This window comes from Calidris pugnax, unplaced genomic scaffold (genome assembly GCF_001431845.1).
Source record: "Calidris pugnax isolate Ruff unplaced genomic scaffold, ASM143184v1 scaffold273, whole genome shotgun sequence".
Taxonomy (NCBI): Eukaryota; Metazoa; Chordata; class Aves; order Charadriiformes; family Scolopacidae; genus Calidris; species Calidris pugnax.
In genome coordinates this window covers 12235899-12263080 of record NW_015094508.1, presented here as the reverse complement: position 1 = coordinate 12263080, position 27182 = coordinate 12235899, and the positions used below count along the sequence as shown (strand labels likewise).

General features: G+C 39.6%; 2 protein-coding genes across 2 annotated transcripts in view; both read left to right on the top strand.

Annotated features, from left to right (window-relative positions):
- The first annotated feature begins 6659 nt into the window (after positions 1 to 6659).
- ITGA1 (integrin alpha 1) overlaps positions 6660 to 27182 on the top strand; it is a 79579-nt gene continuing 59056 nt past the window's right edge. The window contains exon 1 of the mRNA XM_014964944.1: positions 6660 to 6831. Within this exon, the coding sequence (XP_014820430.1) occupies positions 6804 to 6831 (28 nt within the window). The 5' untranslated portion in view covers positions 6660 to 6803. The remainder of the gene's footprint in view (positions 6832 to 27182) is intronic.
- On the top strand, positions 6867 to 15867 carry PELO (pelota homolog (Drosophila)). Its single transcript, XM_014964943.1, has 2 exons — positions 6867 to 13211; positions 14373 to 15867. The coding sequence occupies exons 1-2, from the start codon at positions 12486 to 12488 to the stop codon at positions 14802 to 14804; spliced, it is 1158 nt and encodes a 385-aa protein (XP_014820429.1). The 5' UTR covers positions 6867 to 12485; the 3' UTR covers positions 14805 to 15867.

Genomic DNA, 27182 nt, shown 5'->3' with positions numbered 1-27182 from the left:
TCTAGGTTGTTGATGTGGCAACGAGATAGTCCTGGTCTCTGGTTCATATGCGTTCTATATGATGTTCAGGACACTCCTGTGTGACTGAGTGGATCCAGACCATCAGAACAACTCAGTCACATTTTAGGCCCTCCTCCTGCCTACCTGAAGGCCGTTTGGATATGGTGATGGAGTAGGCAGCATAGCCTTTTGTCATCCTCTTTCATGAGGGCTGGCAGCACCTCTTTCATCACATGATCATACACATGCCTATCATATCTAAAAGGCATGATATACAAAAGCACAATGTCATGGAATATCTTCATCGTACTCATCTGACAGGGCATATACATGTGTATTCAGGCACGTGACAGTTATGTTAACATATTCATTACTTGAGGAGAGCACAACACATTTCAGCCTGCAGGGGTAAAAAAAGTTCATTGCAGCAGCTTCCCGAGTTACTGTTCTGCTACCCATTTCTGGCCCGAAGAAACCTTAGTTCTCCAGTACACAGCACTAGTTTCAGCAGAATGCTACAGCCAGCTAGGCAAAAGCCTGATGGTTTTGACATGATTCTGAGAGATTGGTGATGCTGTTTTAAAGGCAAAAAAGAACACCAACTCATAACTCTTGACTTTGAAACCGAGTGCTCTGCCAGTCTGCTAACAATTACCTTTTCTGTCAACTGTGCACTGTTTCTATATAGCTCACATTCAGAAGGTTATGAATAAAATACCTACAATTGAAAAAGAGGTTGGATTTAACTTACCGATGTGTTTGATAATCATCTTACTTCAGGAAAACCCAACATAGGATAATAAAACCCAATATTAGCTTCTATATGTCTTCTAATCAGGGCACCCAAACTGCTAAGACAGAACCATCAGGTGCTTCAGAACACAAAAATAAATTGTGCATATGGGCAGGCAGGTGGAGCAGTGGGTCAGTAGGAAAAAATTATCACAGCACCCTGAAACAAAGAGTTATAGCAATCTCCAGAAGCTGGAATCCCAGCAGAAGTCTGGTTTGCAACATTTGCTAACAAAGCAGCAATGTGTTGGTCATTGTAGAACGATTGTTGCAAACTTGGGATTTATCTTGAAATCACCCAGCTAAAAGGTAATCATTGCAAAAGCTGAACCTTCTGCACTACAGGGATATTTTTGATATTTTTCTTGTGTATGTGCTGTTCTGATTCGTGTGGTTTTGGAGTTGGGTTGGTTTTGTTTTGTTTTGTCTTGGTTTTTTTGTTTTTTTTTGTTTTTAAAGTATGCCGTAAAACATATACTGGCATCGTAAGCAGGCTTACATTCCTGCAAAAAGCAAGATTTTATTCCTGATCATGAAGATTAGCCTGGGCAGTGATCTATATTTAAATGTTGCTTTTGCACTAACTGAGCAAAATAATAGAAATGGAAGAGAAACGTATGCATGCATCAGAGAAAAAGGGGAAAGGTAACGTTTTTATCTACATGGAATAGAAAGGAAAAAAATAAAATAAACTGAGAGTTTTCATTATGGTTATTGCAGTCACAGCTATCTTCTTTCTGTAACCAAGTAGTAATAAGTAATTATATTATTCAGACCAGCTGTGAAGGCGATGAATGCAGTGCAATGCAACACAATGTAAAACTTCACAGACTATGTAATTATTTTGAGAAATTATTGTCATCTATTAGTGTCCCTCCACAGCATGCTCTCAGTAAGTTATTGTTTTATAGAGTTTCATAATTGAAATCTATCTGAACAATAAATAATATCGGCTATGCGACATATAACGAGAAGCATGTGGAGAAAAAAAACAACACACAATTGTTAAGAAGCTGTAATAACAAAAAAAAAGCATGAGTGGAGTGTAGAAAGCCCAAGGTAATAATAGGAATCAATTAATCCTCTGTCCCTAAATTCTGGCCTCATTTCAAATAACTTCACTTGTGTAATGCAGTGGAGCTAATGCACTGGTAGACCAACATCAGCTGGGATGTTACATGTACCTTTAGTCAAAAACCTTGTAAAAATATTGCAATTTCTATTGCAGTCCCTTGATTTTGTACAATAAAATCTATTTCTTTCATCTCCCTGCACTTGAAGTCAAAAATTGCACTCCCCTCAGACTCAATGCCATAGCTCCAATGACTTCAGTGCTCCAGAAAAAATGCTTCAGCACAAAAAAAGACTGAAATACTCAGGCCAGAGAGATCAGTACCTCATTCAAGTTAAACACATAGACCAGCTTGTGCTTTCCTAGTCTTATTTGTAGCATATGCTTTGAAGAAATATAGATTCATTTTAAAGTCTGGTAATATCCTACAGAGCTCAAAGCTACATTGTTGACATAGTAAATAGGTAAACAGACAAGTAAATAAGCAAGCACAAAATCTCCTCCATGTTGCAGGAGTTAGAACTGCAACTTAAATTGTAAATTGACTCAAAGGAAATAGAAATAGTATAAGAAAAGATTAAAATCTGCAAGAGTCTTGAATTGTATTCTAATACAGAAATCCATCTACATGGTATAAAGTAACAATCATAAAAAAAAAAATGAAGAAATCAGCAGAAGATTTATAACAGTAAATTATGCCATAGTAATTCATCTCCTCTTAGTCTTCCTGTATTTTTTGATACAGCTAATCTCTATTTTGATCTCTACAAATTTGGGATGAATATTGAAAAACTTGCATCCAGAGAAAATGCAGAAAGAAAAGCAGCATGACTGAATGTGTAAGATACTTTAAATTTGTTAAGAAGGAAAATCAAACCATTTCATTTCAGTAGGAATATAGACTGTGTATTAATTTGGTTCACAACTACTCTATGATAGTTGGTATATAATGCAAAAAACCCCCAAAAAACCAACCCCCCCCCCAAAAACCCAACAAAGAAGGCATATTGTAGAAAACAAAACAGAACACAAAACACAAAGGGCATTTTCCATAACATTTCCTACCAACATTAATTAAACTAGCAGAAGCTGCAAAACAAAATTTTTATTAAGATCCTATGGTACAGCAAAGAGGATTTTTGGCACATTTGTACCACTGGTTAATACAGATTGAGCAGAAACATGGGTGTTCTCCAAGAATATCAAGTATCAGCTAAAAGCTGAGCTGTAAAACATGAAAAGATTTATGCATAGAGTATTGCTGGAACCATATCAAATCCTGCAAGGTCTTAGTTCTGGTACTTGAAGAAGGAGACCTTGAGTATCTCAGACATAATAAAAATAAGACTACAGCCCCACAAGTTCTGCCAAGTGAATTCTAGCATGGTCCTAGCATCACATAGGAAAAAATGGAGACTATGAAAATGAACAACAGAGTAATCAAGGTGAAAGACAGCTTGGAGACTGTGAATAAACAAGTGTAAGAAAAAAATGTAAATGTAAATTATCACTAATCTACAGTACAATGTAAAACATCAAACATGATAATAAGAGCTTTCAGTGACAGATCTTCACTTAGAAGCTATATGAATAAGCTCTGTAGCATTTTCCATGCAGTGCATAATACAGTGTAACAACAACAGTGAACATTGCAGAAACGTGTTACATCTCTCTTACAATTATGGATGTTGTTACACTATTCCTTTAATGGAAGTAAGTTAGGCACGCTTCTTAATATTTGAAGTTAAAGTCTCGCGTTACTCATTGCTCTCTTGTGCTACAGGTTTGAGATCCTTTTTACCTAACAAGCAAAAATTAAAATTGCTTATATCCTTTATAAGAATAGAAGAAAAATTTCCACAGAACATAGGTTCTATGTACATTAAAGTCACATTATTTAGAATATTGCCTGCATTTGAAACTATTTGAAAAGCTTTCATTCCTGTTCCTTCACCCCTTATTTTTGGGGTAGGAAGCATTTCCACTGTTTTTGCAGGAATAACACTCTCTTCAGTAAAGAATAATTGGGTCCTAATGATATTTTTTGTTATCTTTTCACAGTCTAATCTTCCAAAGTCTTTGAATTAATCTTAAATCACAAATATTTATATCAGATTTCATGGAACTACAAATATACTTATTTTATAATGTATATTCTAAAATACGTAGCTGAAACTAAGCTGGGAGGCAGAATTCAAAGTGACAAATCACATTTAATTTATAGCACTAGAAAAAAAATCCTTCCTCAGCACTCTGTGACACTTTATAAAGGCATAAAAGAGCATGCAAAACAATTATAGTCTTTAAACTAATTTGACCTTTGTGTTTTACCTGTTATTATAGGTTTTCTTCATTTTCTATACTATTGTGATCCACTGAAACTAGTAATATTTGTTATGCAGATATTGAAATTACCTAATATCTTAACTACTGAGTGCACCTCATCTAGGCATTCCTGCTTAATATACATGTGTTCCTTACTACTAATGTATAAAAAAGAAGAGCATTTAGCAAGATGTTATGAACAGTTGTGTGAATGACTGCATCCAAAACAACAAAAACTGTGAAAAAATGAAGATCCTACAAGCAATAGGAGTTTGTTTTTTTCTGAATTAGCTTGGTATTCCAAAATAAGTTATGATCTGTTTGTCTGTAATGTATTCTACTTTTTTTAATGTGTGCAAATTAATTAGAAATGCTAGCTCACTCCAGCAGTTTTACAAGCAATAGGAGTTTGTTTTTTTCTGAATTAGCTTGGTATTCCAAAATAAGTTATGATCTGTTTGTCTGTAATGTATTCTACTTTTTTTAATGTGTGCAAATTAATTAGAAATGCCAGCTCACTCCATCTTTCCTAATATCTTCCTTTTGACATTGCCTGATGCAACATGCATAGGACACCATAACAAAAAGAAGTCAAGAGATGAAAATACCAAGAATAATGTGGAAGAAATTAGAAATAATCCTACATCAGGAATGTTTCTTTTTATTCTGAAGAAGCATTATTCTCCAACACAATGTACATTCCCCACACATGTAGCAAATGTCACATATACTTAGAACAGGTTTGAACTGATTATTTTAATCCATATGAACTTTCTCTGTTTCTTCATCTGGTGTAGTTAATTGTATCACAGAAAGAAATCCTTCACTACAATTTAGAAGCAAGCTCAACTCCTTTATGTACATTTAGTTGAAGTATAAGGACAGAAAAGGAATACAAAGATTTGTTTTTAAAAGCCCAAACAGCCCACAGCAATTTATTGCCACCTTTCAAAATGGAGTAAAACCGGCAGTAATAATACAATTCCCTTGCAAAATATGAAATTACAGCTTTTTCCAAAACCTCAGTATTCTTTTAATTTGAATGCCATTTTGGTTTCCTTTCATTTTATGCAAAAAACCATTAACTGGAAAAATGCGTCTAGTCTTTTAAGCTGGTACCAACTGAGCTCAGATAGATACTCATTCAGCAAAAGTTACACATGCTTAATTTCATTCACTTTGAGTAGTCCCACTGTGGTAATTAAATACATTTTATAATGTGTAAAGACAAGCATATGCATAAATTATTACTGAATGAGAGCCTTTGTTTTTAAATCCAGCTTTGAAATTGTGCAGCTTTCTAAGATTTCCACAAATCTACAAGAAAAGGTGCACCCAAAGTGTTCTCATAAAATTAAGACAGAAGTTGGAAGATGTGTTTAACTATTATAGTGATGACTAAGAGCTGTAGTTTATTAGTCTCAGAGAAACTTACAAAAATTCCACTAACTTCACTTATTCACTGAATTCTTTGCTCCAATTCAAACAAAAAATGGGGAAAACTTCTAGTAGCACCAAGATCTCCAAATCTTCATAGAGTATTTTGATTTATCTTTTTCTTTCTTGAGGGACCATGGATTCTCTTGTTTTATGAACAACAAACTGATTTTTCACCAGGACTAGTGTGGGGACTCATAGCTACTGAAGGGATGGCACTCCATCTGAGCATCACTCTGGTAAACACCAAAAGAAAAAGTCCTGCAAGCTGCTCTTTTACCGAGTGTTTAACGAACCCTGAAAATCCCTACTCGAAGGCCTGAACCTGGCAGATTATTACCTTTGTGATTATTTGGTTATTCATTAACAGAGTCGTCTAGGGGGTTGGGAAAGAGGGAGAAGGGATGCCATGCAAATGTTGAGTTAAACGAGGGCAAAGGCAGTTATCTGGTATTTCCTCTACGCAGCAAAGCATAGGGAGACATAAAGACTCGAGAAAATCACCCACTGTCTGAGGAGTTACTACATCCCAGAGCTGCTGAGAATGGGGAGCGGGTGGCTGCCTTCCTCCTGCAGGCAAATGACGGGCCACAGAGTGCGTTTTTAAGGGGTGATGTAAAAGAAATTAAACTTGACCAGCCAATCACACCCCCTACCTCAACGATGTGTTTCTCCTGCTGAGAAGGTCGAGAGAGGTGGCCGTAGAGCATGCCCAGCTCTCTCCTGCCATAGCGGAAGGGGGGCTGGCTGGCGGGGGACTTATAAATTAATTATGAGCGGGCAGATGTCCCTTTAAGGTCTGTTGCGCTCTCCGAGGGCTGCAGCCAGAGGCTTAGGGGTGGGAAAAAATTGGCTTTATTTGTACATCTTAACGCTGGGCTAGTTCTGCGGGGAGGTTTCCAAAGCTCAGAGGTCTTTGTTGGGGGGTGGGTGGGTGGGAGGGAGGAAAGTTGTGTGCTGGGGGGAGGAAGCTAAGTTCTTCTTGATGAGAAGAAGTAGCGTAAAGACTGAATAACAAACAGGAAATGCCTAACTCGGCTGCAAGGCGGACGGGCGGCGCAGAGCGCTGAGCTCCATTCGCAGCGCAGCACCGCCGGGCGCGCCGGCGGCAGGACCGCTCCCGCCACTCCTGCCCCTCGCCCCGGGCTACTAGCCCCGGGCTCGCAAGAGCCCAAGCATGGCTGCCTCCTACTGGATGCTGACAGGTGAGGAGAAGCCCGCCGTTCTGTCTTGCTTTGAAGACGCGGGTCCCCAAAGCAACACTGCTGTGTGCGGGAGGGGGGTGAAGCTGTCGGGGGCTGGCACCCGAGGGATCGCGTCCCCTCCCCGACCCCTGTCCCGGAGCTGCCCTCCAGCTGGAGCCCGTCATGGGCTCCTTCGGTTTGCCTTTCTCTGGCAACTTTAATCCCTAAACCAAGCCTAAAACCCTGGGGCGAGGGGCGAAGGCTGCTAGATGAGGATGAATGGGTGAGAAGAAACTCTGTAATTGAATCCAGCTTGGGAAAAGAGGTGCACCTGGCAACTTGTTTTGTTTGGGTTTTGGTTTTGAATTAGGGTAGTTTTTCTGTTTTCCTCTGCTGGGCTTTCAGATGGTCTGAGTGGTAAAAGGGAAGTGAGGGAGTTAACTGCACCCAACGAACTTCAGACAAATGAGTTCATCCGGAGACGCAATATGTAATATTTCCTTTTAGGGTTTCATTTATTGTTAGGGACTAACTTGCTTTTTGAGTGAAGCAAATACAGTGAGTAACAATCTCCCCTAATTAGTCAGTCTGTAGTAACATCTTGGACCTGAAATGAGGGGAATCCAAGAAGTGGGAAAGAGGGGAAGGCAATGCTGGGACTCGTGAGCTTGCAAACTTTGACACCGCGCTCCCCGGCAGCTCTTGCGCCGGCAGCGAGCACTCGCAGTGAACCTGAGGCAGTACAGAGGAACAAATCAGTTTCATAAGAATTGTCAAAATGCAGGCAGCAGTAAGTGGGGAAAAGGCAAGACTAAGGCTTTTCCCTCTTCACTCCATGCTTATTGTGCAAGAAAGAACAGATACAGAAAAATGTGAAAATCTGAATGTACTACTTTGTGCCATATTTAGCCCTTGCTCGTAGATGTGCTTTTACATTTATTACACAGGGATATTTGCCAAAATATGCTTTTTGTTTGTGTTCCTTCACGGAAGGAGGCTTTGCAAAGTGGTAACAATTTAGTGTGCCACAACTTCCCTTCAGAGTTGCAAACCTGCCACCGGTACTGCTGACAGATAATTCATCAGTAATGACAAAAAAGTTTATTGACAGAAAAATATCTCAAGGGTGGGTCTCATCCAGATCTGTCAGGGGTGTATTAGTTTTTGTTGTGGTTTTTTTTTTCTTTCTAAAAAAGTTGGTGTGAAATAGAATGCACTTAGAAGTAAGGCAATGCATTACAGATACCAGGAAGGAGGGATTCAAATTTTCTCAGATACGTAAGAGAAGTAGTCCTACATAACAAGTCAAAATGTCAGGAAAATAAGGATAAGGACTTTTAGAATTATGGTGAAATAAAAAAATAAATGCAAATAAATTATATGCTTCTCTTCCTTAAGAAGAAAAAAAGGCAAATAATCTGGCATGCATCAGCAGACAACATTAGCACCTCTAGAATAAAAGAGGTGCATAGAGGTGTATGTTTGTGTATTTTACTGCAGATTATTTTTTTAACTTGGTGAGGCCTCCGAGAATCTTGAGTACAGGAAGTCTTACAGATGCAGACAAACAGGCAGAAGCCCACAGAGAAGTGACAAGCCTGATAAGGGATGAGGGAAATGGTCTGTGAAGGAGGACTGGATGAGTTAGGCTTGTTTATCTAGAAAAGAGAAAACCAGAGGCAAAGTGCTGAGCATTTCAAATCCTTATTTTTACAAAAGTCTTGTTAGTGAGACTACTCTTCCAAATGTCAATGTTTTCTTTTTTTTGTGAGAGCATTCAATCATGACTTTCTATAAAGAGATTGATGAATAGTTGGATCTCCACCTCCAACAAAGGACAAGTGAAAATCAATGTAACTTGCTATGCAAAAAAACCTTAGAGATTATTCAGAAGAACTTTCTTAACTCTTCAGGTAATTAATTGCTAGGACAGGCTACCAGAAAAACCCAACCCTGCAAAATCCCCTTCACTGAAAGTTTTGAAGTTGGATAAACACCTGTGAGGAATGGTTGAGGTTTACTTCATCTGGCTTCGCCGTAAATGGTTTGACTAGGGATCTACTGAAATGTTCTCCAGCTCTACATTTCAACAGAAGAGAAAGGAAGAAATCAGTCCAAAGGGTTCCATTACTTTTCAGTGCTTCTTCACTTACAGTTTTATGCGTAGTCTGTGCCCTCCTGGAATTCTCTCCTCATTGGTGATGATCATGTTGTTGGTACTGATTAAGAGTATTCATTTTTATGATAGGAAACACCAGTAAACCTAAAGACAGAACTGCAGGCAGGAAATGAAGCAGTCTCTGTCCAGAGCCTGCAAAAGGACACAGGACAAAGGGAAAGCATGAAAAATACATTTTCCATAGTTTCTCTCTCCAGCTTTATCTTTTATCTTCCTTTGCTCTTGTGACAATAATGTCCAACATTTCTCAGCAGATTTCCCCCTATATTTGAGATTTTTTCCCACTGTTTTTTCTTATCCAGGACTTAAGCATGTTTGCATGCATTCTAGCTAAAATGGCCGTAATTTGGGGAAAGGGGATTTCCCATGAGCTTGACCTCTCCTTGTCTAAAATCTGTACACAACCCACATTCATAAAGCAGCTGATCAAGACTTGAAGATGTAGGGCAGTGTGTCTCAAATGTTCTCAAATTAATAATCTTACAACTACAGCATTGTTTCAAAATCCTTATGAATATATGCTATTATCATTTTTATCTTGTCTTGTACTTAAGAAGGTCTGAAAATGATGCCAAACAGCTAAAATTATTAGTATATAGAAAATTGTTTTTTAATAGTGATAAACGGTGAGAACTGTAAGGTTCTATACTTAGTCTTAATCCTTAACATGACTGAAACAGACCATATAATTTTGAACTCTTATGTTAAAACTGTATGTAGAGTTAGAAGTATCCATTTGTTTTGGCTCTACTTAGGTCAAATTCATCTCTGTCCCTGAAATCAGCAAAAGTAGTATGAACTTAAAATCTTACAGTTATATGGTTGTTAAATTTTTGGAAATGTTGTTTTACTTCTACTGCTCATTCTTTGACATATTGAAACAAACAACAATACCCAGTACTCACTTTTTACCAGAGTATGCAAAGCATCATCACTAGTAAACGTTTTCCTTTATAAGTTGACAATGGTCTTGCTAATTGTGGATACATCATCATCAAGTTTATGGTTGCCACTAAATAGTTGCGGATAACTGTTCATAACTGAAAATCTCAGGATTTTTTATTTGATAAAGGACTTCAGTGCATCTCAAAATGTCACTTTCTATAACAACAGTTAACATGTTGAGTGGCAACTTTGTTTTGGGTTGGATTTTGTTTGGGTTTTTGGTTTTTTTAATGCAGAGAGTCACCTGCTTATGTGAAGTGAATGTTTATTTTCTGCCTGATGGTACTGGATGCCAACTTGCAACTTTTATCTAAAATATATTGCATCTCCAGGCATGTCAGGCTGCTTGTAAAAATTAAAGTGGAACCAACAAGCAGACAAAAGTTTGTTAATCCACAGCAGCAAAAGAATAAAAATTAATGTGGAAGGTAAATATGCACTACAGCTAATTTTTCTTGAAAGAATACCATGAGGGTCAACCCTTGCAATTTTATAATTGCTAAGAACATCAAGAAGAGAATCCATCATGCAGCATTTACATACATAAGTGAAACTCCTAAAAAAAAGCTGAATGCACAGTCTCTTCCGAAGCGGCAAAACCTTAATACAGAATTATGAGTATGTACTAGCCCAAGTTAAACAAACAGTTATTTACATGTGTGTTATGCTATATTCCCTTGGGTAGTCTGGCTTCCTTCTGTGAAACTATTCATGCTAACAAGAGTTAAGCATGTGTACTCACAGGAAGAGACACTGAGGTCTCATAAATAAATCCCATTATGTAATATCTGATAAAGTTGTTTTTACATTAGTATCAAGCTCAGAAATAAGGAACACACATCAGTGGGCCAGATCTGAGTTCAGTGTCCTGTCACAACTAACTAGTGCTACATACTTGGGAGAAATTTATATGTATACCATAACGGGAGATATGGGATCATTTTTGCACACAGTAGCCTTGTATCTCGTTAAATCCTTGACTCCAAAGCCTTTCCAAGTTGGAAAATTCCATAATCCACACTGATTTGGGGTTTTTGTGGGTTTTTGTTTGTTTAAAAAAAAAAAAGAAATCACTAAAAGAAACAAGAAACTTTCATTTTAACAATTCTAAATTGGCCTCTTTCTCATCTCTAAGAAGATGTCCTCTTGACTTTCAGTTATCAGACTGTGTAGACATTCCAAACTTACTGTATTTGTTCCAATTGTCCACTTTGTCTGCTTTCTCAAATATTTTTGTTCGAGTTATTCTTCATACAAAGTTTTTCTATTCTCCATTCTTTTCCTCAGTCTTTCTAAATTTGCAACATTCATTCCTAAATGGAATTTTCATCGCCTTACACCACTTCAAAATAATCTGCAGTACTTGCATAATGACATTAGATTTTTTTTATATTATTTCTGGCTTTTAAATTTGTTGAGGCTGCAAATTGAGCTGTCTAGTTATTGTTCAGGTCCCTTTTCTGTGCACGTATCAGTGCACTAATCTGTGTGCTAGTTAAAAGGTTTTTTGCGAGGGTTATTACTTGCATTTGTCAACATCAAAATTCATGTGAAACGTGCTTATCTGCTTCTCGAAACTTCTCAGAACTGCCTCATTCTGACTGAGAACTAGCAGACTCAGGAAGCAGGAGAAGTTTCGGTACGGTCTGAATTGTTACTTGCAAGTTTAACCAAAACAACTGCTGAGGTGAAGCTCAGCTTAAGAGCCATGTGAAATTAACAACTCGGGTTCAGGTGGTGCCTGGGCCTGGTTTTCCTGCTGCCTCCTCGGCGCTGCCCGGCCACCCTGCCTGAGGTACAGGCGCAGCCTCTCACTGCGCCCAGAGAACTGGCTTTGGCTGTGTCTTTCTTGGTCTGTAACCACAGCTACCTAGGTTTCGGGTTTTCTTTTTTTCTCTTCTCAAACGCGAGGGGCTGTGGAGAGGTCTTGGGAAGTTGGACCCGCCGCAGTAAACAGCTCAGAGGGGAAGGGCCGCCGCGGCCTTCCCCCGCCCACCCCCCTTTCTCCTCCTGCCTCACGCAGGGGCTGTAGCGGGCGGACACGCCAATGTACAGCCCTCTCCTGTCTCACGGCACAGGGAGGATCGCGGCTGCTTCCTACTCCCCCGCAGAAGCTTTCCCTCTGGTGATCTCCGTCCCTGCGCGGTCCCCCCGGGCGGCTGCTACCTCTTTTCCCCACCGACCCTCAGCGCCCTCCCCGCCCGCACCTCTGCGCATGCGCCGGCTCCGCGGGCGAAGGCGCGCGGGCGCATGCGTGCCGGGCGCAGAGGCGGCAAGGCAAGGGGGGAGGCGCGCGTCCGAGCGGTGCCTGTCCGGCCGGGCCGTGCGCATGCGCCCGGCAGCCGGCGGAGTGAGCACGGAGGCGCCGTCCCGCCGCGTCTGAGGGATCGGCCCGGGCTTCGCCGCGGGCCTAGCGCCGGTGTTCGGGAAAGGCCGCCCCATCGTCCATCGGCTGGGAGCGCACGCCTCCCGACGCTAGGCCTCCCGGGACAGGCCTGCTTATCGCAGCCGCCGCGGCCGAGGGGAAGCCGGGGCGCAAGGAACCGCCAGGATGAAGCTGGTAAGGAAGGACCTGGAGAAGGATAATGCCGGGCAGGTGACGCTGATCCCCGAGGAACCCGAGGACATGTGGCACACCTACAACCTGCTGCAGGTGGGTGACAGCTTGCGGGCCTCCACCATCCGGAAGGTGCAGACCGAGTCGGCCACGGGCAGCGTGGGCAGCAACCGCATCCGCACCACCCTCACCCTCTGCGTGGAGGCCATCGACTTTGATTCACAGGCCTGCCAGCTGCGGGTGAAGGGCACCAACATCCAAGAGAACGAGTACGTGAAGATGGGGGCCTACCACACCATTGAGCTAGAGCCCAACCGGCAGTTCACACTGGCGAAGAAGCAGTGGGACAGCGTGGTGTTGGAGCGCATCGAGCAGGCCTGTGACCCAGCCTGGAGCGCCGATGTGGCAGCCGTGGTCATGCACGAAGGGTTGGCTCACGTCTGCCTGGTCACTCCAAGCATGACGCTTACCCGTGCCAAGGTGGAGGTGAACATCCCCCGCAAGCGGAAAGGGAACTGCAGTCAGCACGACCGGGCCCTGGAGAGGTTTTACGAGCAGGTGGTGCAAGCCATCCAGCGGCATATCAACTTTGAGGTGGTGAAATGTGTCCTAGTGGCTAGCCCAGGCTTCGTACGGGAGCAGTTTTGTGACTACATGTTCCAGCAGGCAGTCAAGACTGACAACAAGCTTCTGCTAGAGAACAGGTCCAAGTTCCTACAGGTAAGGAGCTAAACAGTCTGCAGAGTGGGTATAGGGAGGTTTAAGAGCTGTCTGTGATAAGAGAAGATAATTACAACAGTGAGGGGAAATCCACTTATTAGAGAAAATAAATTTCTATCCGAGCATTATAAGGGAATTATTCTCCTGCCTCCCAAACTATAAGGTAATTCTGCAAGATACGGGGATGGTTCTTTCCTAGGATACCTTAGCGTGGAGTAGAGAAAGTATTAAATATTTCAAACTCCCTATAAGGGTATATTTAATCTTCAATCAAGAGTGAAGTGCAGGTTGGAAAATAGTTTAACTGTAGTGTTAATCTGTCATACAGTGTGGCATGCATGTTTATTAACAGCTTTCTAAAACTTTTTAAAGAAGAAAAAACCTGGATGTGACAGAGCTAGTTAATTTTGTTGTTAGTTTTGTACTACATAGTTAAAGGTTATAGAGACCCTAGCATTTTTTCCTTAGTTTCTCATTGTTGAGTGGGTGGGGTTTTTTGCCTTTCACTGAGGTAGGCACACTGGGAGCCTAGAGGTAAGTTTTCCTTTTCATGAGGATACTTGTATCATTTTTTAATTGGAGTTAACCTGTAATCTGTGCTTGTAAAAGGGCAGGGCACGAGTGGGCTGAGAAAAGTACCTCGCTACCTAGAGATAAGTTGCGCCAAGAAGCCTACTTTTGCACTTGTAGCAAAGTGATAATTGTGTGAAAAGTTTTAATGTACTTTACATCCTTGTAAGCATAGTAGCTATGCAGCTGTGCAAGACTTGAGGCTTTTGCACTACATGTCTGCAATCTTAAGAGGTCTTCCTCTTCTTGAATGCTTTAAAAGGAAAAGGCTTAAGCCTTGGTTTCTTAGTAGTTTCAGGTGGCCCTGCCACGGGGACTGACTGCAGCAGCTTGCATATCTAACCCAGTCTTTGACTAAGAGAAACAGCTTTCTTGCACTTATTAAAATACAGTTTAAGAATTTGGTGTAGACTTCGGGTTGCAGGAGAGATCCCTTAAAAAAAGAATCATGTAGAATTTCAATAGAAAAATAACTTCCCTGAATAGTTAAGGAGATAAATACGTATTGTGGAAACTGTTTGTGATTGGCTAACCAAGAATATGGTCCCTTTTTATTTAAAAAAAACAAACCTCTGACTTTTTTTACTCTAGGTCCACTCTTCCTCGGGACATAAATACGCATTGAAGGAAGCCCTCTGCGACCCAGCTGTAACTAGCCGTCTCTCTGACACTAAGGCAGCTGGTGAGGTCAAAGCCTTAGATGACTTCTATAAAATGCTGCAGCATGAGCCTGACCGGGCTTTTTATGGTCTAAAACATGTGGAGAAAGCCAATGAAGCCATGGCCATTGATACCTTGCTAATCAGTGATGAACTCTTCCGGCACCAGGATGTGGCTACACGTGCCCGATACGTTAAATTGGTAGATAGTGTGCGGGAGAACATGGGTACAGTCCGCATTTTCTCCAGCCTCCATGTGTCTGGAGAGCAGCTTGGCCAGCTGACAGGGGTGGCAGCCATCCTGCGCTTTCCTGTTGCTGAGCTTTCTGACCAGGAAGATGAATCTACCTCTGAAGAGGATTGATAACAGTGACTTCATTCTACAGTTTCTTTTCCAAGTCATGTTGAAATGACATTAAAGGCCCTCCCTTCCTACATACTGTGTGCAGATGTGCCATGACATTTTTTTAATATTACTGCTTACAGTATGTAGTTCTGTTTAGCACACTAGTGTATACCTGTTCTGTGGTAAAGATTATTGGTATACTGTGCATTGGAGCTGACTGGTTTTGCGAGTTATTTTGTGGGCCTCCAGCAGTACAAGAAACTAATTTGACTTCCCAAAGCTGCTCATTCTGTATGTTACGGCAGACTGGCAGCTTAGTGTTTTGGAATGTGTATGAAAAGATAATAAACTGAGAGGGAGAAAACTATGTCAGAGTGTCTGATTCTGTTTAAATGCTTGAAAACCTTATTGCAAAACAAATTTAAACTTCTTCATCTAAGATCTATCAAAACTGTGCTTCATCTTCTCTTCTTCCTAAAATCTGGCAAAGGAATGGGATCAACATCATCTGTTAGGGGATTTTTTGGTGTTATGCGTCTAACTACTTAAGCATTTCTGTGAAACACTTGAAGCAGTGTTTCAGAAACCAGACCCTTTATAATTAACCATTTCCTTTCTAATATGATAGATAAATTGTGAAGCTCAGCGTACCCGTTTCAGTTACCTTTCTGAATGCTGTTATCTTGGGAGATTGTCCTGAAGACTAACAAGGTATGGCATATATTGTCATGGACTGTGTTCTGATAATCATCATTGAGACTATTTAGCGTCCAGTTCAGAGAAGGTACATGGAAAGGCTTACAAAACCAAGACCCTATTTTCCATGAGGAACCTTTTGACAACAAATAGTTAAGTGAGTGCATAATCTGGTATTTGTGTATTTGTGTACCTCTTTAAAAAAGTACGTAAGCTGTGATGCAGAAGGAAGGATCACAAATTTATAAATCAAAATTCAGCTTAAGATAATGACATCTGTAAAAATCAAAATTACTTTTCCAATTAGGTGATCTGCTCGAAGTATTGAGAGGCGCTGTAAAGCTTTGTTTCTTCACTGGACAATAAAACAGTTTTTGCTTTCTTAGACTAAGATTTCAGATTCTGACATATCTGCAAGGGGATTGTTCAACTTAAACCAATGTTTGATGGTGTAGGTTTTGTGTATAAATAAACATTCCTTTTTAAAATGTGGTAAGACAGGAGGGAACAGGAGATACTTGCCAAAAATAAGTTTCATTTAAGAAAAATGTGGAAGACTGCTGAAATACAGAAACGGACATAGCAATGGAAGATTAAAAATAAGAACACCAAAACTTTTAGTCCAGGTGGAATAATTTCAGAAAAAGCATTTTTAATGATATTCCCATATGTTGATGTGTGCCAGCTCTGTGAATTTGATATTAAGTACTGCTAGCTGAAACATCAGCCTAAACTCCTTGATAGAGGAGTGCTTTGCATTAAAAACCATCTCCCCTTTTCCGATCATCCATGCAATCAAAGGAGTGCGTGAGCAGAACTTACATTAGAGCTGTACTTTATTAACATTTCGATTCTTCTCACACTGAAGACAAACATTAAGATAGTCGTTTAGAGTCAGCCTGCACTGACTCTATAATAAGCTGTGTTATTTAAGCTTTACGGTTTTGTCTTCAATGGTGCTGAGTGCCACAAGTTGTAGAATGCTCAGCAGTCAGGGCTGGTTAAATTAAAATTTCTTTATTTTTCTTTTATAAATCTGCCTAAGCTGATTATACACTTTGCCAGTTAGAAAGCAGTCTGATCCCTACTATATACGGAGTTGGGTATAAAGATTATATGAAACAGGTAGAAGAATCTGACCTCCAGGAGCATTATGGCAGCAAATTATAGCTTTAAACAGGGTTAATGTCTAAAAGTTGTTAATTTCTTTAGGATAAGCTGGTATATTAGTATTTCCCTTCTTGTAGATAATGCAAATTTGTTAAAATTGTACACAAAATGAACTTACATTCAAAATTGTAACACACCAGGAATTTCTTGGTGTATTTCTCAGCAAACTGAGAGACAAATCAAACTGTTCCTTGGTTGTGGAATGGTTTGCTATTTTATTGGATCAAATTGATTCCACTTCTTCCATTTCAAACAGTAAATTATGAAGAGTTTTTGATCTGTACTATAAAATTATAATAGCCATTGCAAGTTTTAAGTTTTGTGCTTGTGGTGGTGTATCACCAAGGAAAAGAAGCAGCCATTTTTCTGCTTTTTTTTTTTTTTAAGGTATAACAGCAATCATCTGGTAAGAAAATATGTTCACAGTAATTCATTGAATTATTTAAACATAGACTTAAAATACTGAACTGACTTTACTATTTGTGTATATTTTTCTTTTTATGGCTATTTCTCTCATGGCATTACGTCTGAAAGAAATTCAGATCTAGTTGCCCAAAGTGTGGAAGGGTGGGATTTTTTTTTTATTTTTTTTTTGCTAAGCATTTTTGTAGTAAAATAAATATACAATCACTATGTAGACAAATACATCCTGTTTCAGGAAACAGCTTAAGGGCTTGGTATTGAAATAGGCTGTGTTCAGTAGTTACAGATGCTTGACCTGGCAAAGTTCCAGGGTTGCTAGTATCTTTTACATTTAAAGGAATTTTGAATAGTTGAAAAGTCCATATTGACAAAGATGTTTGTCTAACACAGACCTTAGTGTCTGAGTGTAAATAACACTTACGCGGAAGATGCATGTTATCTGAGGATCAAATGAGTAAGTGCTAGAGCCATGGGAAAATAAGTTTTCATGTCTTCTCTTTGGAGCTAAACATACAGGAATTAAAAACTGTCCGCAGTACGAAAATTGTTCCCCTGCACCATAAAATATTTAGTTTTGAACAGTGTCTCAGTTGCTGATTATGTTCTAACACAATTCTGGTAGCATGGTTTACTTTCCGATTTTTCAGTTTTCAATATAAATGAATACACATTGTAGGACTTCATGTTTATTAAATTTGGTAGGGAGAAATCTTTAAAAAGTATCATGAAATCAGCTTGATCCTGAACCCTGCTGGGCTCTTAGCTTCAAAGATTCAAATAAATTAATTACTTTAGGTCAGAAAGCCTCTCGTGCAAACTCATACTTTGGAATAGGCCCCAGTTTGTTAGTTTTCTCACCTTTGGCATTTAAATCCAGTTATATCAATTTTTTTGTGGTTTTATACCAAATAAAGTTTGATGCAAAACATGGGGTCACTGCCAGCCAGAGATCAAAATAATCCTGCTAGTTATAAAGCAAAATAAAAGTTATTTTAGTAAACTGTAAAGCATTTAACATTATTTGACCTCGGAATTCCTCATCTCCCTCCTTCCTATGTTCACCCTCGTATACGTGAGTAAATATGAGTATATTGAGTAAAATGTTGGTAGTAAATGATCTTTTGACCACAGCCTGACCACTAGTGTAACAGGTGCCCATAACTCTTCAGCTTAATTTGTAACGTTACCAGCATGATATTATGAAGCCATGTAAATGTATAAAGTAATTTTCATTTGCTACTGTTTTCTCAAAGGTTATGTAGCCTTATAGCTACATACTTAAAGCTATCTTACTTACGCTTTGAAAATTTCTTAGTTTAACTTCTGAGCTTCTGACCTTGGTTTGGCTTTTTCTGTGAAGGTGTATTATGGCTGCCTTCTCAGTTGACTGACTCGTAGTTTGAGCCTCTCCAATTTCCTTCTGGAAGCTGCAGTATCCGTCCAGAAAATATGCTTGGTTTCATAAAGGCAAAGTGGGAATAAAAGGTATAACCATGTGCACATGATCTTTTCAGTCACCCAGTCCTTTTCCATTTCCCTCAGATTTTCATATCTCTGTTTCTAAAGAAGACAAGCCTGTTTCATAAAGGAACAAATGTCTAGTTTTGGAGGAAAAAAAAACATGTTCTCATAACGTTTGTGCTGTTATTTCATCTGAAGCCACATCTGTGCAGTGTGTGGCCTAATTCTTTTACAAAAGATCTAAGAAAGCAATTTTAAAAATGTGAAACTGCAATTAGAAGGGCTACAGTTGGGAAGCCTTGTTTATAACCCAAAATTGGGATTCCTGCAAGACGCTTAATAATAAAAAAATGAAGGAATGACTTCAGAAAACTACTTATCTTCGCACTTTTTAGATACGGCAAAACTTCAGACTTGAGTTTGCTTTTATCAGTTTGTTTTTTTGTTGGTTTTTTTTTTTTTTTAAGATAAAGGTAAAATATTTATTTTGGAATGAAGTTCTTAAAATGTAGAGCTAGGTGCAGCTGAGGTGGTTCAAGTTGATGCCTGTTCAACAAAAAAGAATTTTCTTCAAGCCGTGCTAATGTGGGGAACAATACAGGTTTGGGAGTAATTCCCTTCTCAGTTCTTGTTAAATATGCACCCACAACTTGTTACAAAATGAATTATAAAAGTTCTAATGCTGTTAAGATTTCTTAGTTTTGGTTAGATTTAGCAGATGATTGGGAACAGAAGTGAGACATGGCAAGAGGCTGTTGTATTCAGATTTCTTATGGGAAAATAGTGTTTTGCAAACTCGTTATTCTGCTAAGTTAGAGTTCAGAAAATGCCTAACCATTTTGGTCTTGTGATTATTGTTACAGTTCTTAATTCAGGCTCTGACATGGGTTGAGCCTGGGCTTTTTCAGCAGTGGAAAGAGTAAACATAGGCAGTGGAACTGCTTCTGTGACAGTTGCCCAAAGAATTGCTTAATAAGTGCAATGTTTAGTCCTGCCACATTTTTTATGCTTGACTCAAGTAAGGCATTGACTTTGATTTGAGAATAACTGCATGATACAGAATATAAAGGAAAGAAATGTCTGCAGTCTAACAACAAAATTTCAGTGTATATTCTCTGTAAACTTCTGAGCTTGACTGTTTTAGAAAAGCAGTATGGCTTTTCTATTAAAAAATTATCTGCTAAGGTGTCTTAGCCTAAAGTAGAGTGTGAGGAAAAGGTCTCTGAAATCATACTTGTTTATTCTGTTGCCTGAAAATAATTCTTCCTCTTGTCCCACTTGAGGGCTGTACAAGAAGCAGAAGGGGCTGATAGCAGAGCAGCACTTGCTTCCAAGTCAGTGTCTTCTGGGAAATGCAATATGAAGCAGCAGCTTTCAAGCCCCGCCAGCTCTTGTCAGATTTTGCCATATTGATATCTAATTTATTGCCCTCTTTTCGGGAAAGGCGATGTTCACAGCTGAAGTAATTACTGTCATGCTTCTTTAATAATTACGCAGAAGTCAAATTAGAGCTGATCATGAATCCTCTGACAAAATAGTTGTTCCGTTAGAGAATGTTAATTATTTGAAACCAGTCCTCCTTTTTAGGAATGTACATACCAGACTTGATGGGAAGTTTTTTTCTCTGGTCCGAAATGGAATTTCTAATCAAAGCCAAGCCTAGAATAGTGAAGAAAGAGTCTAGGGGTTTAAGGAGTCATAATAGGACAGAAGAAACGAAGCTTAGGACCCTATTCTGTTCCGTCGTTAACACTAGGCTAAAAATGATCCCTTTTCTGTCAATATCTTTGGTAAGTACAATTCTGCATTGTATCAGCAAATATATTTTGGCTGAGATAAGTAAACCACAACTGACTATGATGATGTCTCTTGTGATGTGAGAGAAAATTTTCAGATTTTTGGCCTGAATGGGACAGCAAAGTGTTTGAAAAGTTGGACTGTTCCTACCTAACACACTCCAGCCGTAGTCTTCATCTTACAGAAAAAAGCCCTAAGTAGGGTTCCATGTTTCAAAAAGATTTTGAACTTGGTGGCAGCCAAGCAAATCTGCTTTTGAAGACAGGCAGATTATTTCCCGTGCAGCCTTAATACAAACCATTAGGCAAATCATTTGGGCCACAAAAATGATCAGGGGTTTGGAGCACCTCTGCTACGAGGACAGGCTGAGGGAGCTGGGGTTGTTCAACCTGGAGAAGAGGAGGCTCCGGGGAGATCTAATAGCAGCCTTCCAGTACCTGAGGGGGGCCTGCAGGAAGGTGGGGAGAGCCTATTTACAAAGGCCTGTAGTGATAGGACGAGGGGAAATGGCTTTAAACTGGAGGGCAGCAGATTTAGATTGGAGATTAGGAACAAGTTCTTTACTATGAGGGTGGTGGAACATTGGACCAGATTGCCCAGGAAGGTGGTTGAGACCCTGGAGATATTCAAGGTGAGGCTGGATGAGGCCCTGGGCAACCTGGTCTAGTTGGGGGTGTCCCTGCTGACTGTGGGGAGGTCGGACTAGATGACCTTTGGAGGTCCCTTCCAGCCCAGACCATTCTGTGATTCTAGGATTCTAAAACCCTTAGACATTTACTGTACTTAGTGCAAATGTTTTTATCTGACTTTTTATTGGAAGAACCTCAGAACAAAGAGGTGAAACACAAAATGTATGTAAAGATACGTGTGTGTGTGTGTATAAAGATGCAGTACCCTCCAAGAATATAGTATCTTCATGTTAAAAAAAAAAAAAAAAAAAAAAAAACAATTCACCTTAGCTTGTAGTTGCTTTGGTAGCTGAAGGAATGACTCGGGATGCAGGCTTGGTAGTTATCTTCAGGCCTTCAGATTTGTTTAAGGTAGGAGGAGCTTGGTAGCAAGTGCTACATTTTAGGATGTTGAAAGCTCATACATGTCTCCTTCAACTGTTTCTGAAGAAAAAAAAAAAAAAAAAAAAAAGCTAACTTGACCCTTAGCTTGTAGTTGCTTTGGTAGCTGAAGGAATGACTCGGGATGCAGGCTTGGTAGTTATCTTCAGGCCTTCAGATTTGTTTAAGGTAGGAGGAGCTTGGTAGCAAGTGCTACATTTTAGGATGTTGAAAGCTCATACATGTCTCCTTCAACTGTTTCTGAAGATCTGAAAGCTGCGACCGGTGTTACTGAAGAGAATTTCCTGCAGTCTTCAGCCTGGGACTTAAAGTGTTTAATACTGGTATAGGTATTTCAGTTGAGGTGTGAGAGAAATTAATCGCCTTTTTCTTATCTTGCCTGAATAGTTGCCATCGGACCACTTCCACGCCCCTTGAAGAACTGGTTTTTTTCCATATAATTTATTCCTCTTCTGAGTGGAAATTGCTATTCTGCCATAGGGTGGCTAAAACAAGCTGAAGTGGGGTTTTTTTCAGATACAGTGCTGGGAGAGCATCAGCTGTCTGCAAGGACAGCCATGCCTCCTTGTGCTGCGGCTGCCCTCACTGCAAGGCTGTACCTGGGAGCTGTTGGGGTCAGCAGTGGTGAGAGGCAGAAGAGGAGCAGCTGCCTCATGAGGGAGCTTTTCCAAGTTCCAGAGCCCTGAGGAAAGATGAAAAGCCATGGTTCAACAGATAACATGAGATTCTGTGTTGGGCTTGGGTCTTCTTCCCCAAAGAGAGCCACTGTGGATGTTTGAAATACCTGTGCTCAGTTCTGACAACTCATCCTCAGTTGAGGGTAAGATGCTGGCAGATGTGATTAAGCTTGGTGTCCAAGGGAGAGGAGCCTTGAGCCCGAGGCCAGGATTGAACCTGAAATATGGAGACCTTGCTAATCCTGTCACTGTGGAGTAACTAATTTCTGACAAGTCTGCTACATGCAAGTATCTCAGGTGGAGTCATTGCTGTATCTGAGGCTTGTGAAAGACTGTCTTTGTTCTCCTTTCATACCTGTCTGAAAACCACCTTCTTTTTCAAAAGTAGTGAAACAACACAATGTGTTGTGCTGGCAATCAGTGTGATAAACAAAGGAAAAATTTCTAGTCAAATGTTAAAAAAAGACAGAACAACCAACAACAGAAGCTGATTGAAACTTTCCAGAGTTTTTGAGGGGGTTCTTAGCGAGTGAAAACAGTAAGAGAAAGCTGGAAAAAAAAAAAAGTAATGTTAAAAGGTTGGTTGGGTTTTTTTAACAGTGTTTCATGCTGTTTCAGTTAAGGCACTGATTTTTAAAATAACCAGACCGGTAAGTCTAGTCAGTCAAATGGCAAGGTTTTCAACTTTTTTCTTAGAACCCTCAGAAATCAGTTATTAAAACTATATTAATACACAGTCAAGCATTGTGATCTTGGTAAACAACAGATTTATGATTGCTTAAGCAATTGCAAGCCATCTGCATATGTTTTATCCAAGCCTACTTGCATGTTACTGTTTGCACTTGCAAAAATACTGTGTACTTTTGTTATCAGACAAAAATCCTATTAAGTGTTCAGAAAAAAACATAATTAATACTGACAACTGGAAATCTAACCTTTCCTAATTTTGAAGACTTGTCTTTCTAGTTTAAATGGGTTAACATTTATACATTTGGGTTAACATTATATACATTTATAATTGTTTTCTTTTGTTTCAAGGGGAGAGTATTGACACTTTTACTGAAAAATATTCAGGCCTTTGCTCAGTAGTATTTTGAAATGGAAGTTTTCACTTCTAGAACACTTTTAAAACTATGTTCCCTAGCTTCAGCACTTTTATTTTGACATAAGAACTGGCAAGAAATAAATGTATGTTGGAGATCAGAAAGTTCCTACTATTGGAAAAATGAGAAGTTGGAACAGCCTTCCAGTCAGAAAAATAAGAGCAAAAGGTCGCTTTTCTATGGAATTTGTTTACCCTGAAAAATATGATGTAGTTGCCAGCAGTAGATAGGAATCGATTCAGCAATCCTGTACCCTGTACTCTGAACAGAAGCAGAGCGCTCGCTGCTGTTACTTTAGCAGAGCATTGTGTTGCCCCGTGTGTATCAGTCCAATTCTTAGGGCATATGTTTGGACCGCATCTCAACACATGCTCTAGATTGCACCACTGTACTGACCTCCTCTCAGACAGGGATTAACCGTCTGAGCTGACTGTGCAAAGATGCCTAGACTAGGTACCAGATAGGGGTTTAATGAGTTCTTTCCTTTCGATTTCTGCCCCTCTGATGTCCTCCAGGAGCTTTAAAGATCTATTAAAAAATAATTTTTGAGTTTTTTATTTGTAAACAGGCATCAGACTCAAGCCATTGATCATTAAACATGTTTCCTGTAGAAAGCATATTTTCTTCAACAATTTTGAAGCTAGCTGCTATGAGTTGGCCCTCTGTGTATATGGACATGGCTTAGAAAAGTCTGTTTCAGACAAAGGCAACAGCGGTATCCAAAGAGCTACAAACCAAATAAGAATAAAACCGGCATCAACATCAGCACTGCTGTGCTGTGCTGCCTTGTAGCTGGGCTGAAAGGAAAAGCTGGGAGTGATCTGTTGCCACTCTCTGCTGCTGAAACTGTAGTTGAGGTGCTACTTGCATAAAGCTGATGTTAAATCTGTGATAAGGCAGCACATATTTGCCAAAGGAGTATTGTGAGGCATGAGGTGGTGGCACAAGTTTCTTTTATGCCTCTAAACATTTGCAGCTCCCATTGACTTTAGAAGTCTGAGTCATGCTTAAGTAACACCAAAACTGACCTTAACTTTGCAAACTTCAATTGAGCTTGGACAAGTGGTATCTACACAAGAAGATAAAATTTCCTCACTGTTAAGCTTCCATGGTACTTTTGTGGAGTTGGTGTTTGAAAGCAGGAGTAACAGGTTCTTTATGGAACTCCTGATAACACCACAGTATTTTGTGAACAGGACTGGGCGGACATATCTTAAAATCACGGGTGTACTTCATGTGCTGTGGGTGGGAAATGTAAGTTATTAGCGCCAGTAATTCATGTAGAAAGCTCTATCTTAAACTACATCTAAAAAACAGGATGTTTTTCTACCTCAAGAGTCCAGCTTTAATTTTGGGGAGGGAAACAAACCTTCCTCTTATAATCTCTTCATGGCTAGTTCCAAATTTCCCTGAATTGTTTATTGACCAGTAAAAAAGAACATTTGCAGTAAAAAGACCTAGGATTAGTTCCATAGTGCAGTAAAGTCCCTACACCAGCGGTACAGCAAAAGAGGTGCTCATACTCTTACTGGTTCTTGAGTGTCTTAGTCTTTATATGTTGGTGGATACAGTTGATAGTGCATATTGTTATGCTAAATATTTCCAGTATTGATAATTATACACTTGCTTTTGGAGAATTTATTAACTTTTTAATTGAAAAGAAAGTATATTGAGTGTAAAAATACATCAGATTAAAGGAGAATATTAAATCCCCATAAACTGCCAACACAATTTTTAAAATTACTTTATTTCTCAAACTGCATTGTGAAATGTCAATGGTAAGGGCACTGATCTTGATCATATTCCCCTTCAAGCATGTCGTGCATTATTATTTCAGGGGCTAAGTTTCTAACATACACCAGAGGGGGATCTTTCCGTTCTCATTTCAGCTGAGCAATACCTGTGCGGCAATTTTGGCTTTGTTGGCTTTTTTGATGATCAGGTGAGCACTGCATGACATTTCCTGACTTACTGGTACATTAATCCACTTACAGAAAGACTGCCAGATTAGCTACAAATGTATAAAATGGTGAGCCCGTGAAAGCCCTTGTGGTTCTCTTAGACCATAAAATGAGTAAAGCTGACTAACTAAAGTAAATTTAGTGTAGCAGCAGTCTATGAATTGCCTAGTGCAATACCAGTTGTTCTTGCACGGTTTTTTGGTCCAAATGAACAAACCTTTGTATTGCTATCATCAGGTTTCCTTAGAGTGCCGTGGTTTTCTGATGTGTATGTGGTTGTGGTTTTGTAGCCCTTTCTAGATTAGGCAGCTATTTTATGGTTGTTTATGTTCATGGAAGATTTAATTACCATTGTGCTTACTTGAAATCCCATATTCTTGTCAGCTTGAATTTCTCAGTTAAAAATGTAAAATGCATGTTATCAGTGAGCCATAGTCCTTAAACAGTTCAGTGGAAGAAAAGATTCCTTATCATGGTTAGCAATTCATAGATAGAAACATGTGAGGAAACACACTGGCTGAGAATTATCTTCCTTTTACCGGTGAGCAGTCATAAATTTCAAATCAGAAAAGCTCTGCATGTCTTGGTAGAGAGCTGATACCATGATTACACATCCCAGTGCATGTTTTAGACATGCCCAAGATTTATTAGTGTGTGGGTCAGAGCTGATATGTGCAAAGAGGCAGTGCCTGCTACCCTGTGCTCCTGCAGAACAAAGCTGGTGTTCCCAGTGGGCATTTCACTGCTGAGCAGCTGGGGAGGAAGAGGCACTTCCATCTGACCTCCTGGTGTGACAGCGCTAGCATCTGCGGGCCATTCATGGTGGAATTCCAGCATTTCAACAAATACGTGACATTTTCCATTATTGCCTGTAGCAATCTCTTATCAACTATATTCTCACTCTAGTCATTTTTCTGGTAACTGATAGGAGAAAAACTTTAGAAAAACATCTTGAACAATATTATTAACAATACAGTTGATTCACTGCAAAGAATTAACATTTAGAATAGAAAAGAGAAATTGTATGGATGATGGTTCTTTTTTTTTTTTTAGTCTAAGCTCAATGTCAAGCATTACACCCCTCAACATTTGCTTTTAGCAACATGTAGGTTGCATCCCGTACTCTCCAGTTCCGCTGTGAGAAAACTGCAAGTATGATTCTTTAAAAAAAAAATAATAAATTTAAACTGTACTAGAATACTTATATTTGTAAAAGTGTGTTCTACTTAGACTGTTGTAGCATCTCCCATGTTGTTTAAATGGAGCTTTGTAAAAATCCTTTTGATTTACACTTTGCTGGAACCTGCTACCTTATATAATTTTTTTCTGCAAAATGTTGCAAGTCTTTGTGCTAAGAGGCAGTTTAAAGTTTAAGAGTTTTCAAGTCCCTGTTGAAGTATGGGACTTGTGAAGTATTGTGAACAGGGAAACACAGAATTCTGTTTTATGTAGCCATGACATAAGAAGCTGGAGCAGCATAGTGTTTCCCTCTTACTCTACCAGAAGATGACTCAGATAAAGAAAATGAATGTTCTGTTGTGTTTCAATGAAAATTGTCATAGATCCTGTATAATCAAAAATAATGGGAAAGGTGTTCTCTGTCAAACCTGACTGTAGCCTGCAAGTTAATTGTTTTTTTTTCTTTCAAATATACACAGCTGAGATTGAATACTGAAGCATGTCCATCCCCACCTGGCTCTGGAATTTTCTGCTTGGTCAATCTCTCTTCTTGCTTTTTTTTCCCCCCAAATCACGGCATAGGAGAGATGTATGGGACCAAAGGAAAAGACAGATATTTCAAAGCTTCCATCTTTTCCTTCCACTGCACTTTTTACAGTTTCTTGGGCCACAGCTGAGTTGATATTGATGTGTTTTATAGACATAAAATATGAGCTATTGGCTTTTAGCATGCATGTTGGCTGCATATGTTTTTGCTGTACTATACAAAAACTGGCTTGGTTTAAATTTCTGTGGTGCTTTGGGTGTGAGAGAGTCATATCAGGATATTTGCACTTCCTTTTGGAGGATTTCTTCTCTT

Coding starts and splice junctions, on each gene's coding strand:
- PELO (XM_014964943.1), top strand. CDS start 12,486: ATGAAGCTGGTAAGGAAGGACCTGGAGAAGGATAATGCCGGGCAGGTG. Junction 13,212..14,372: donor ACAGGTCCAAGTTCCTACAG/GTAAGGAGCTAA, acceptor TTTTTACTCTAG/GTCCACTCTTCCTCGGGACA.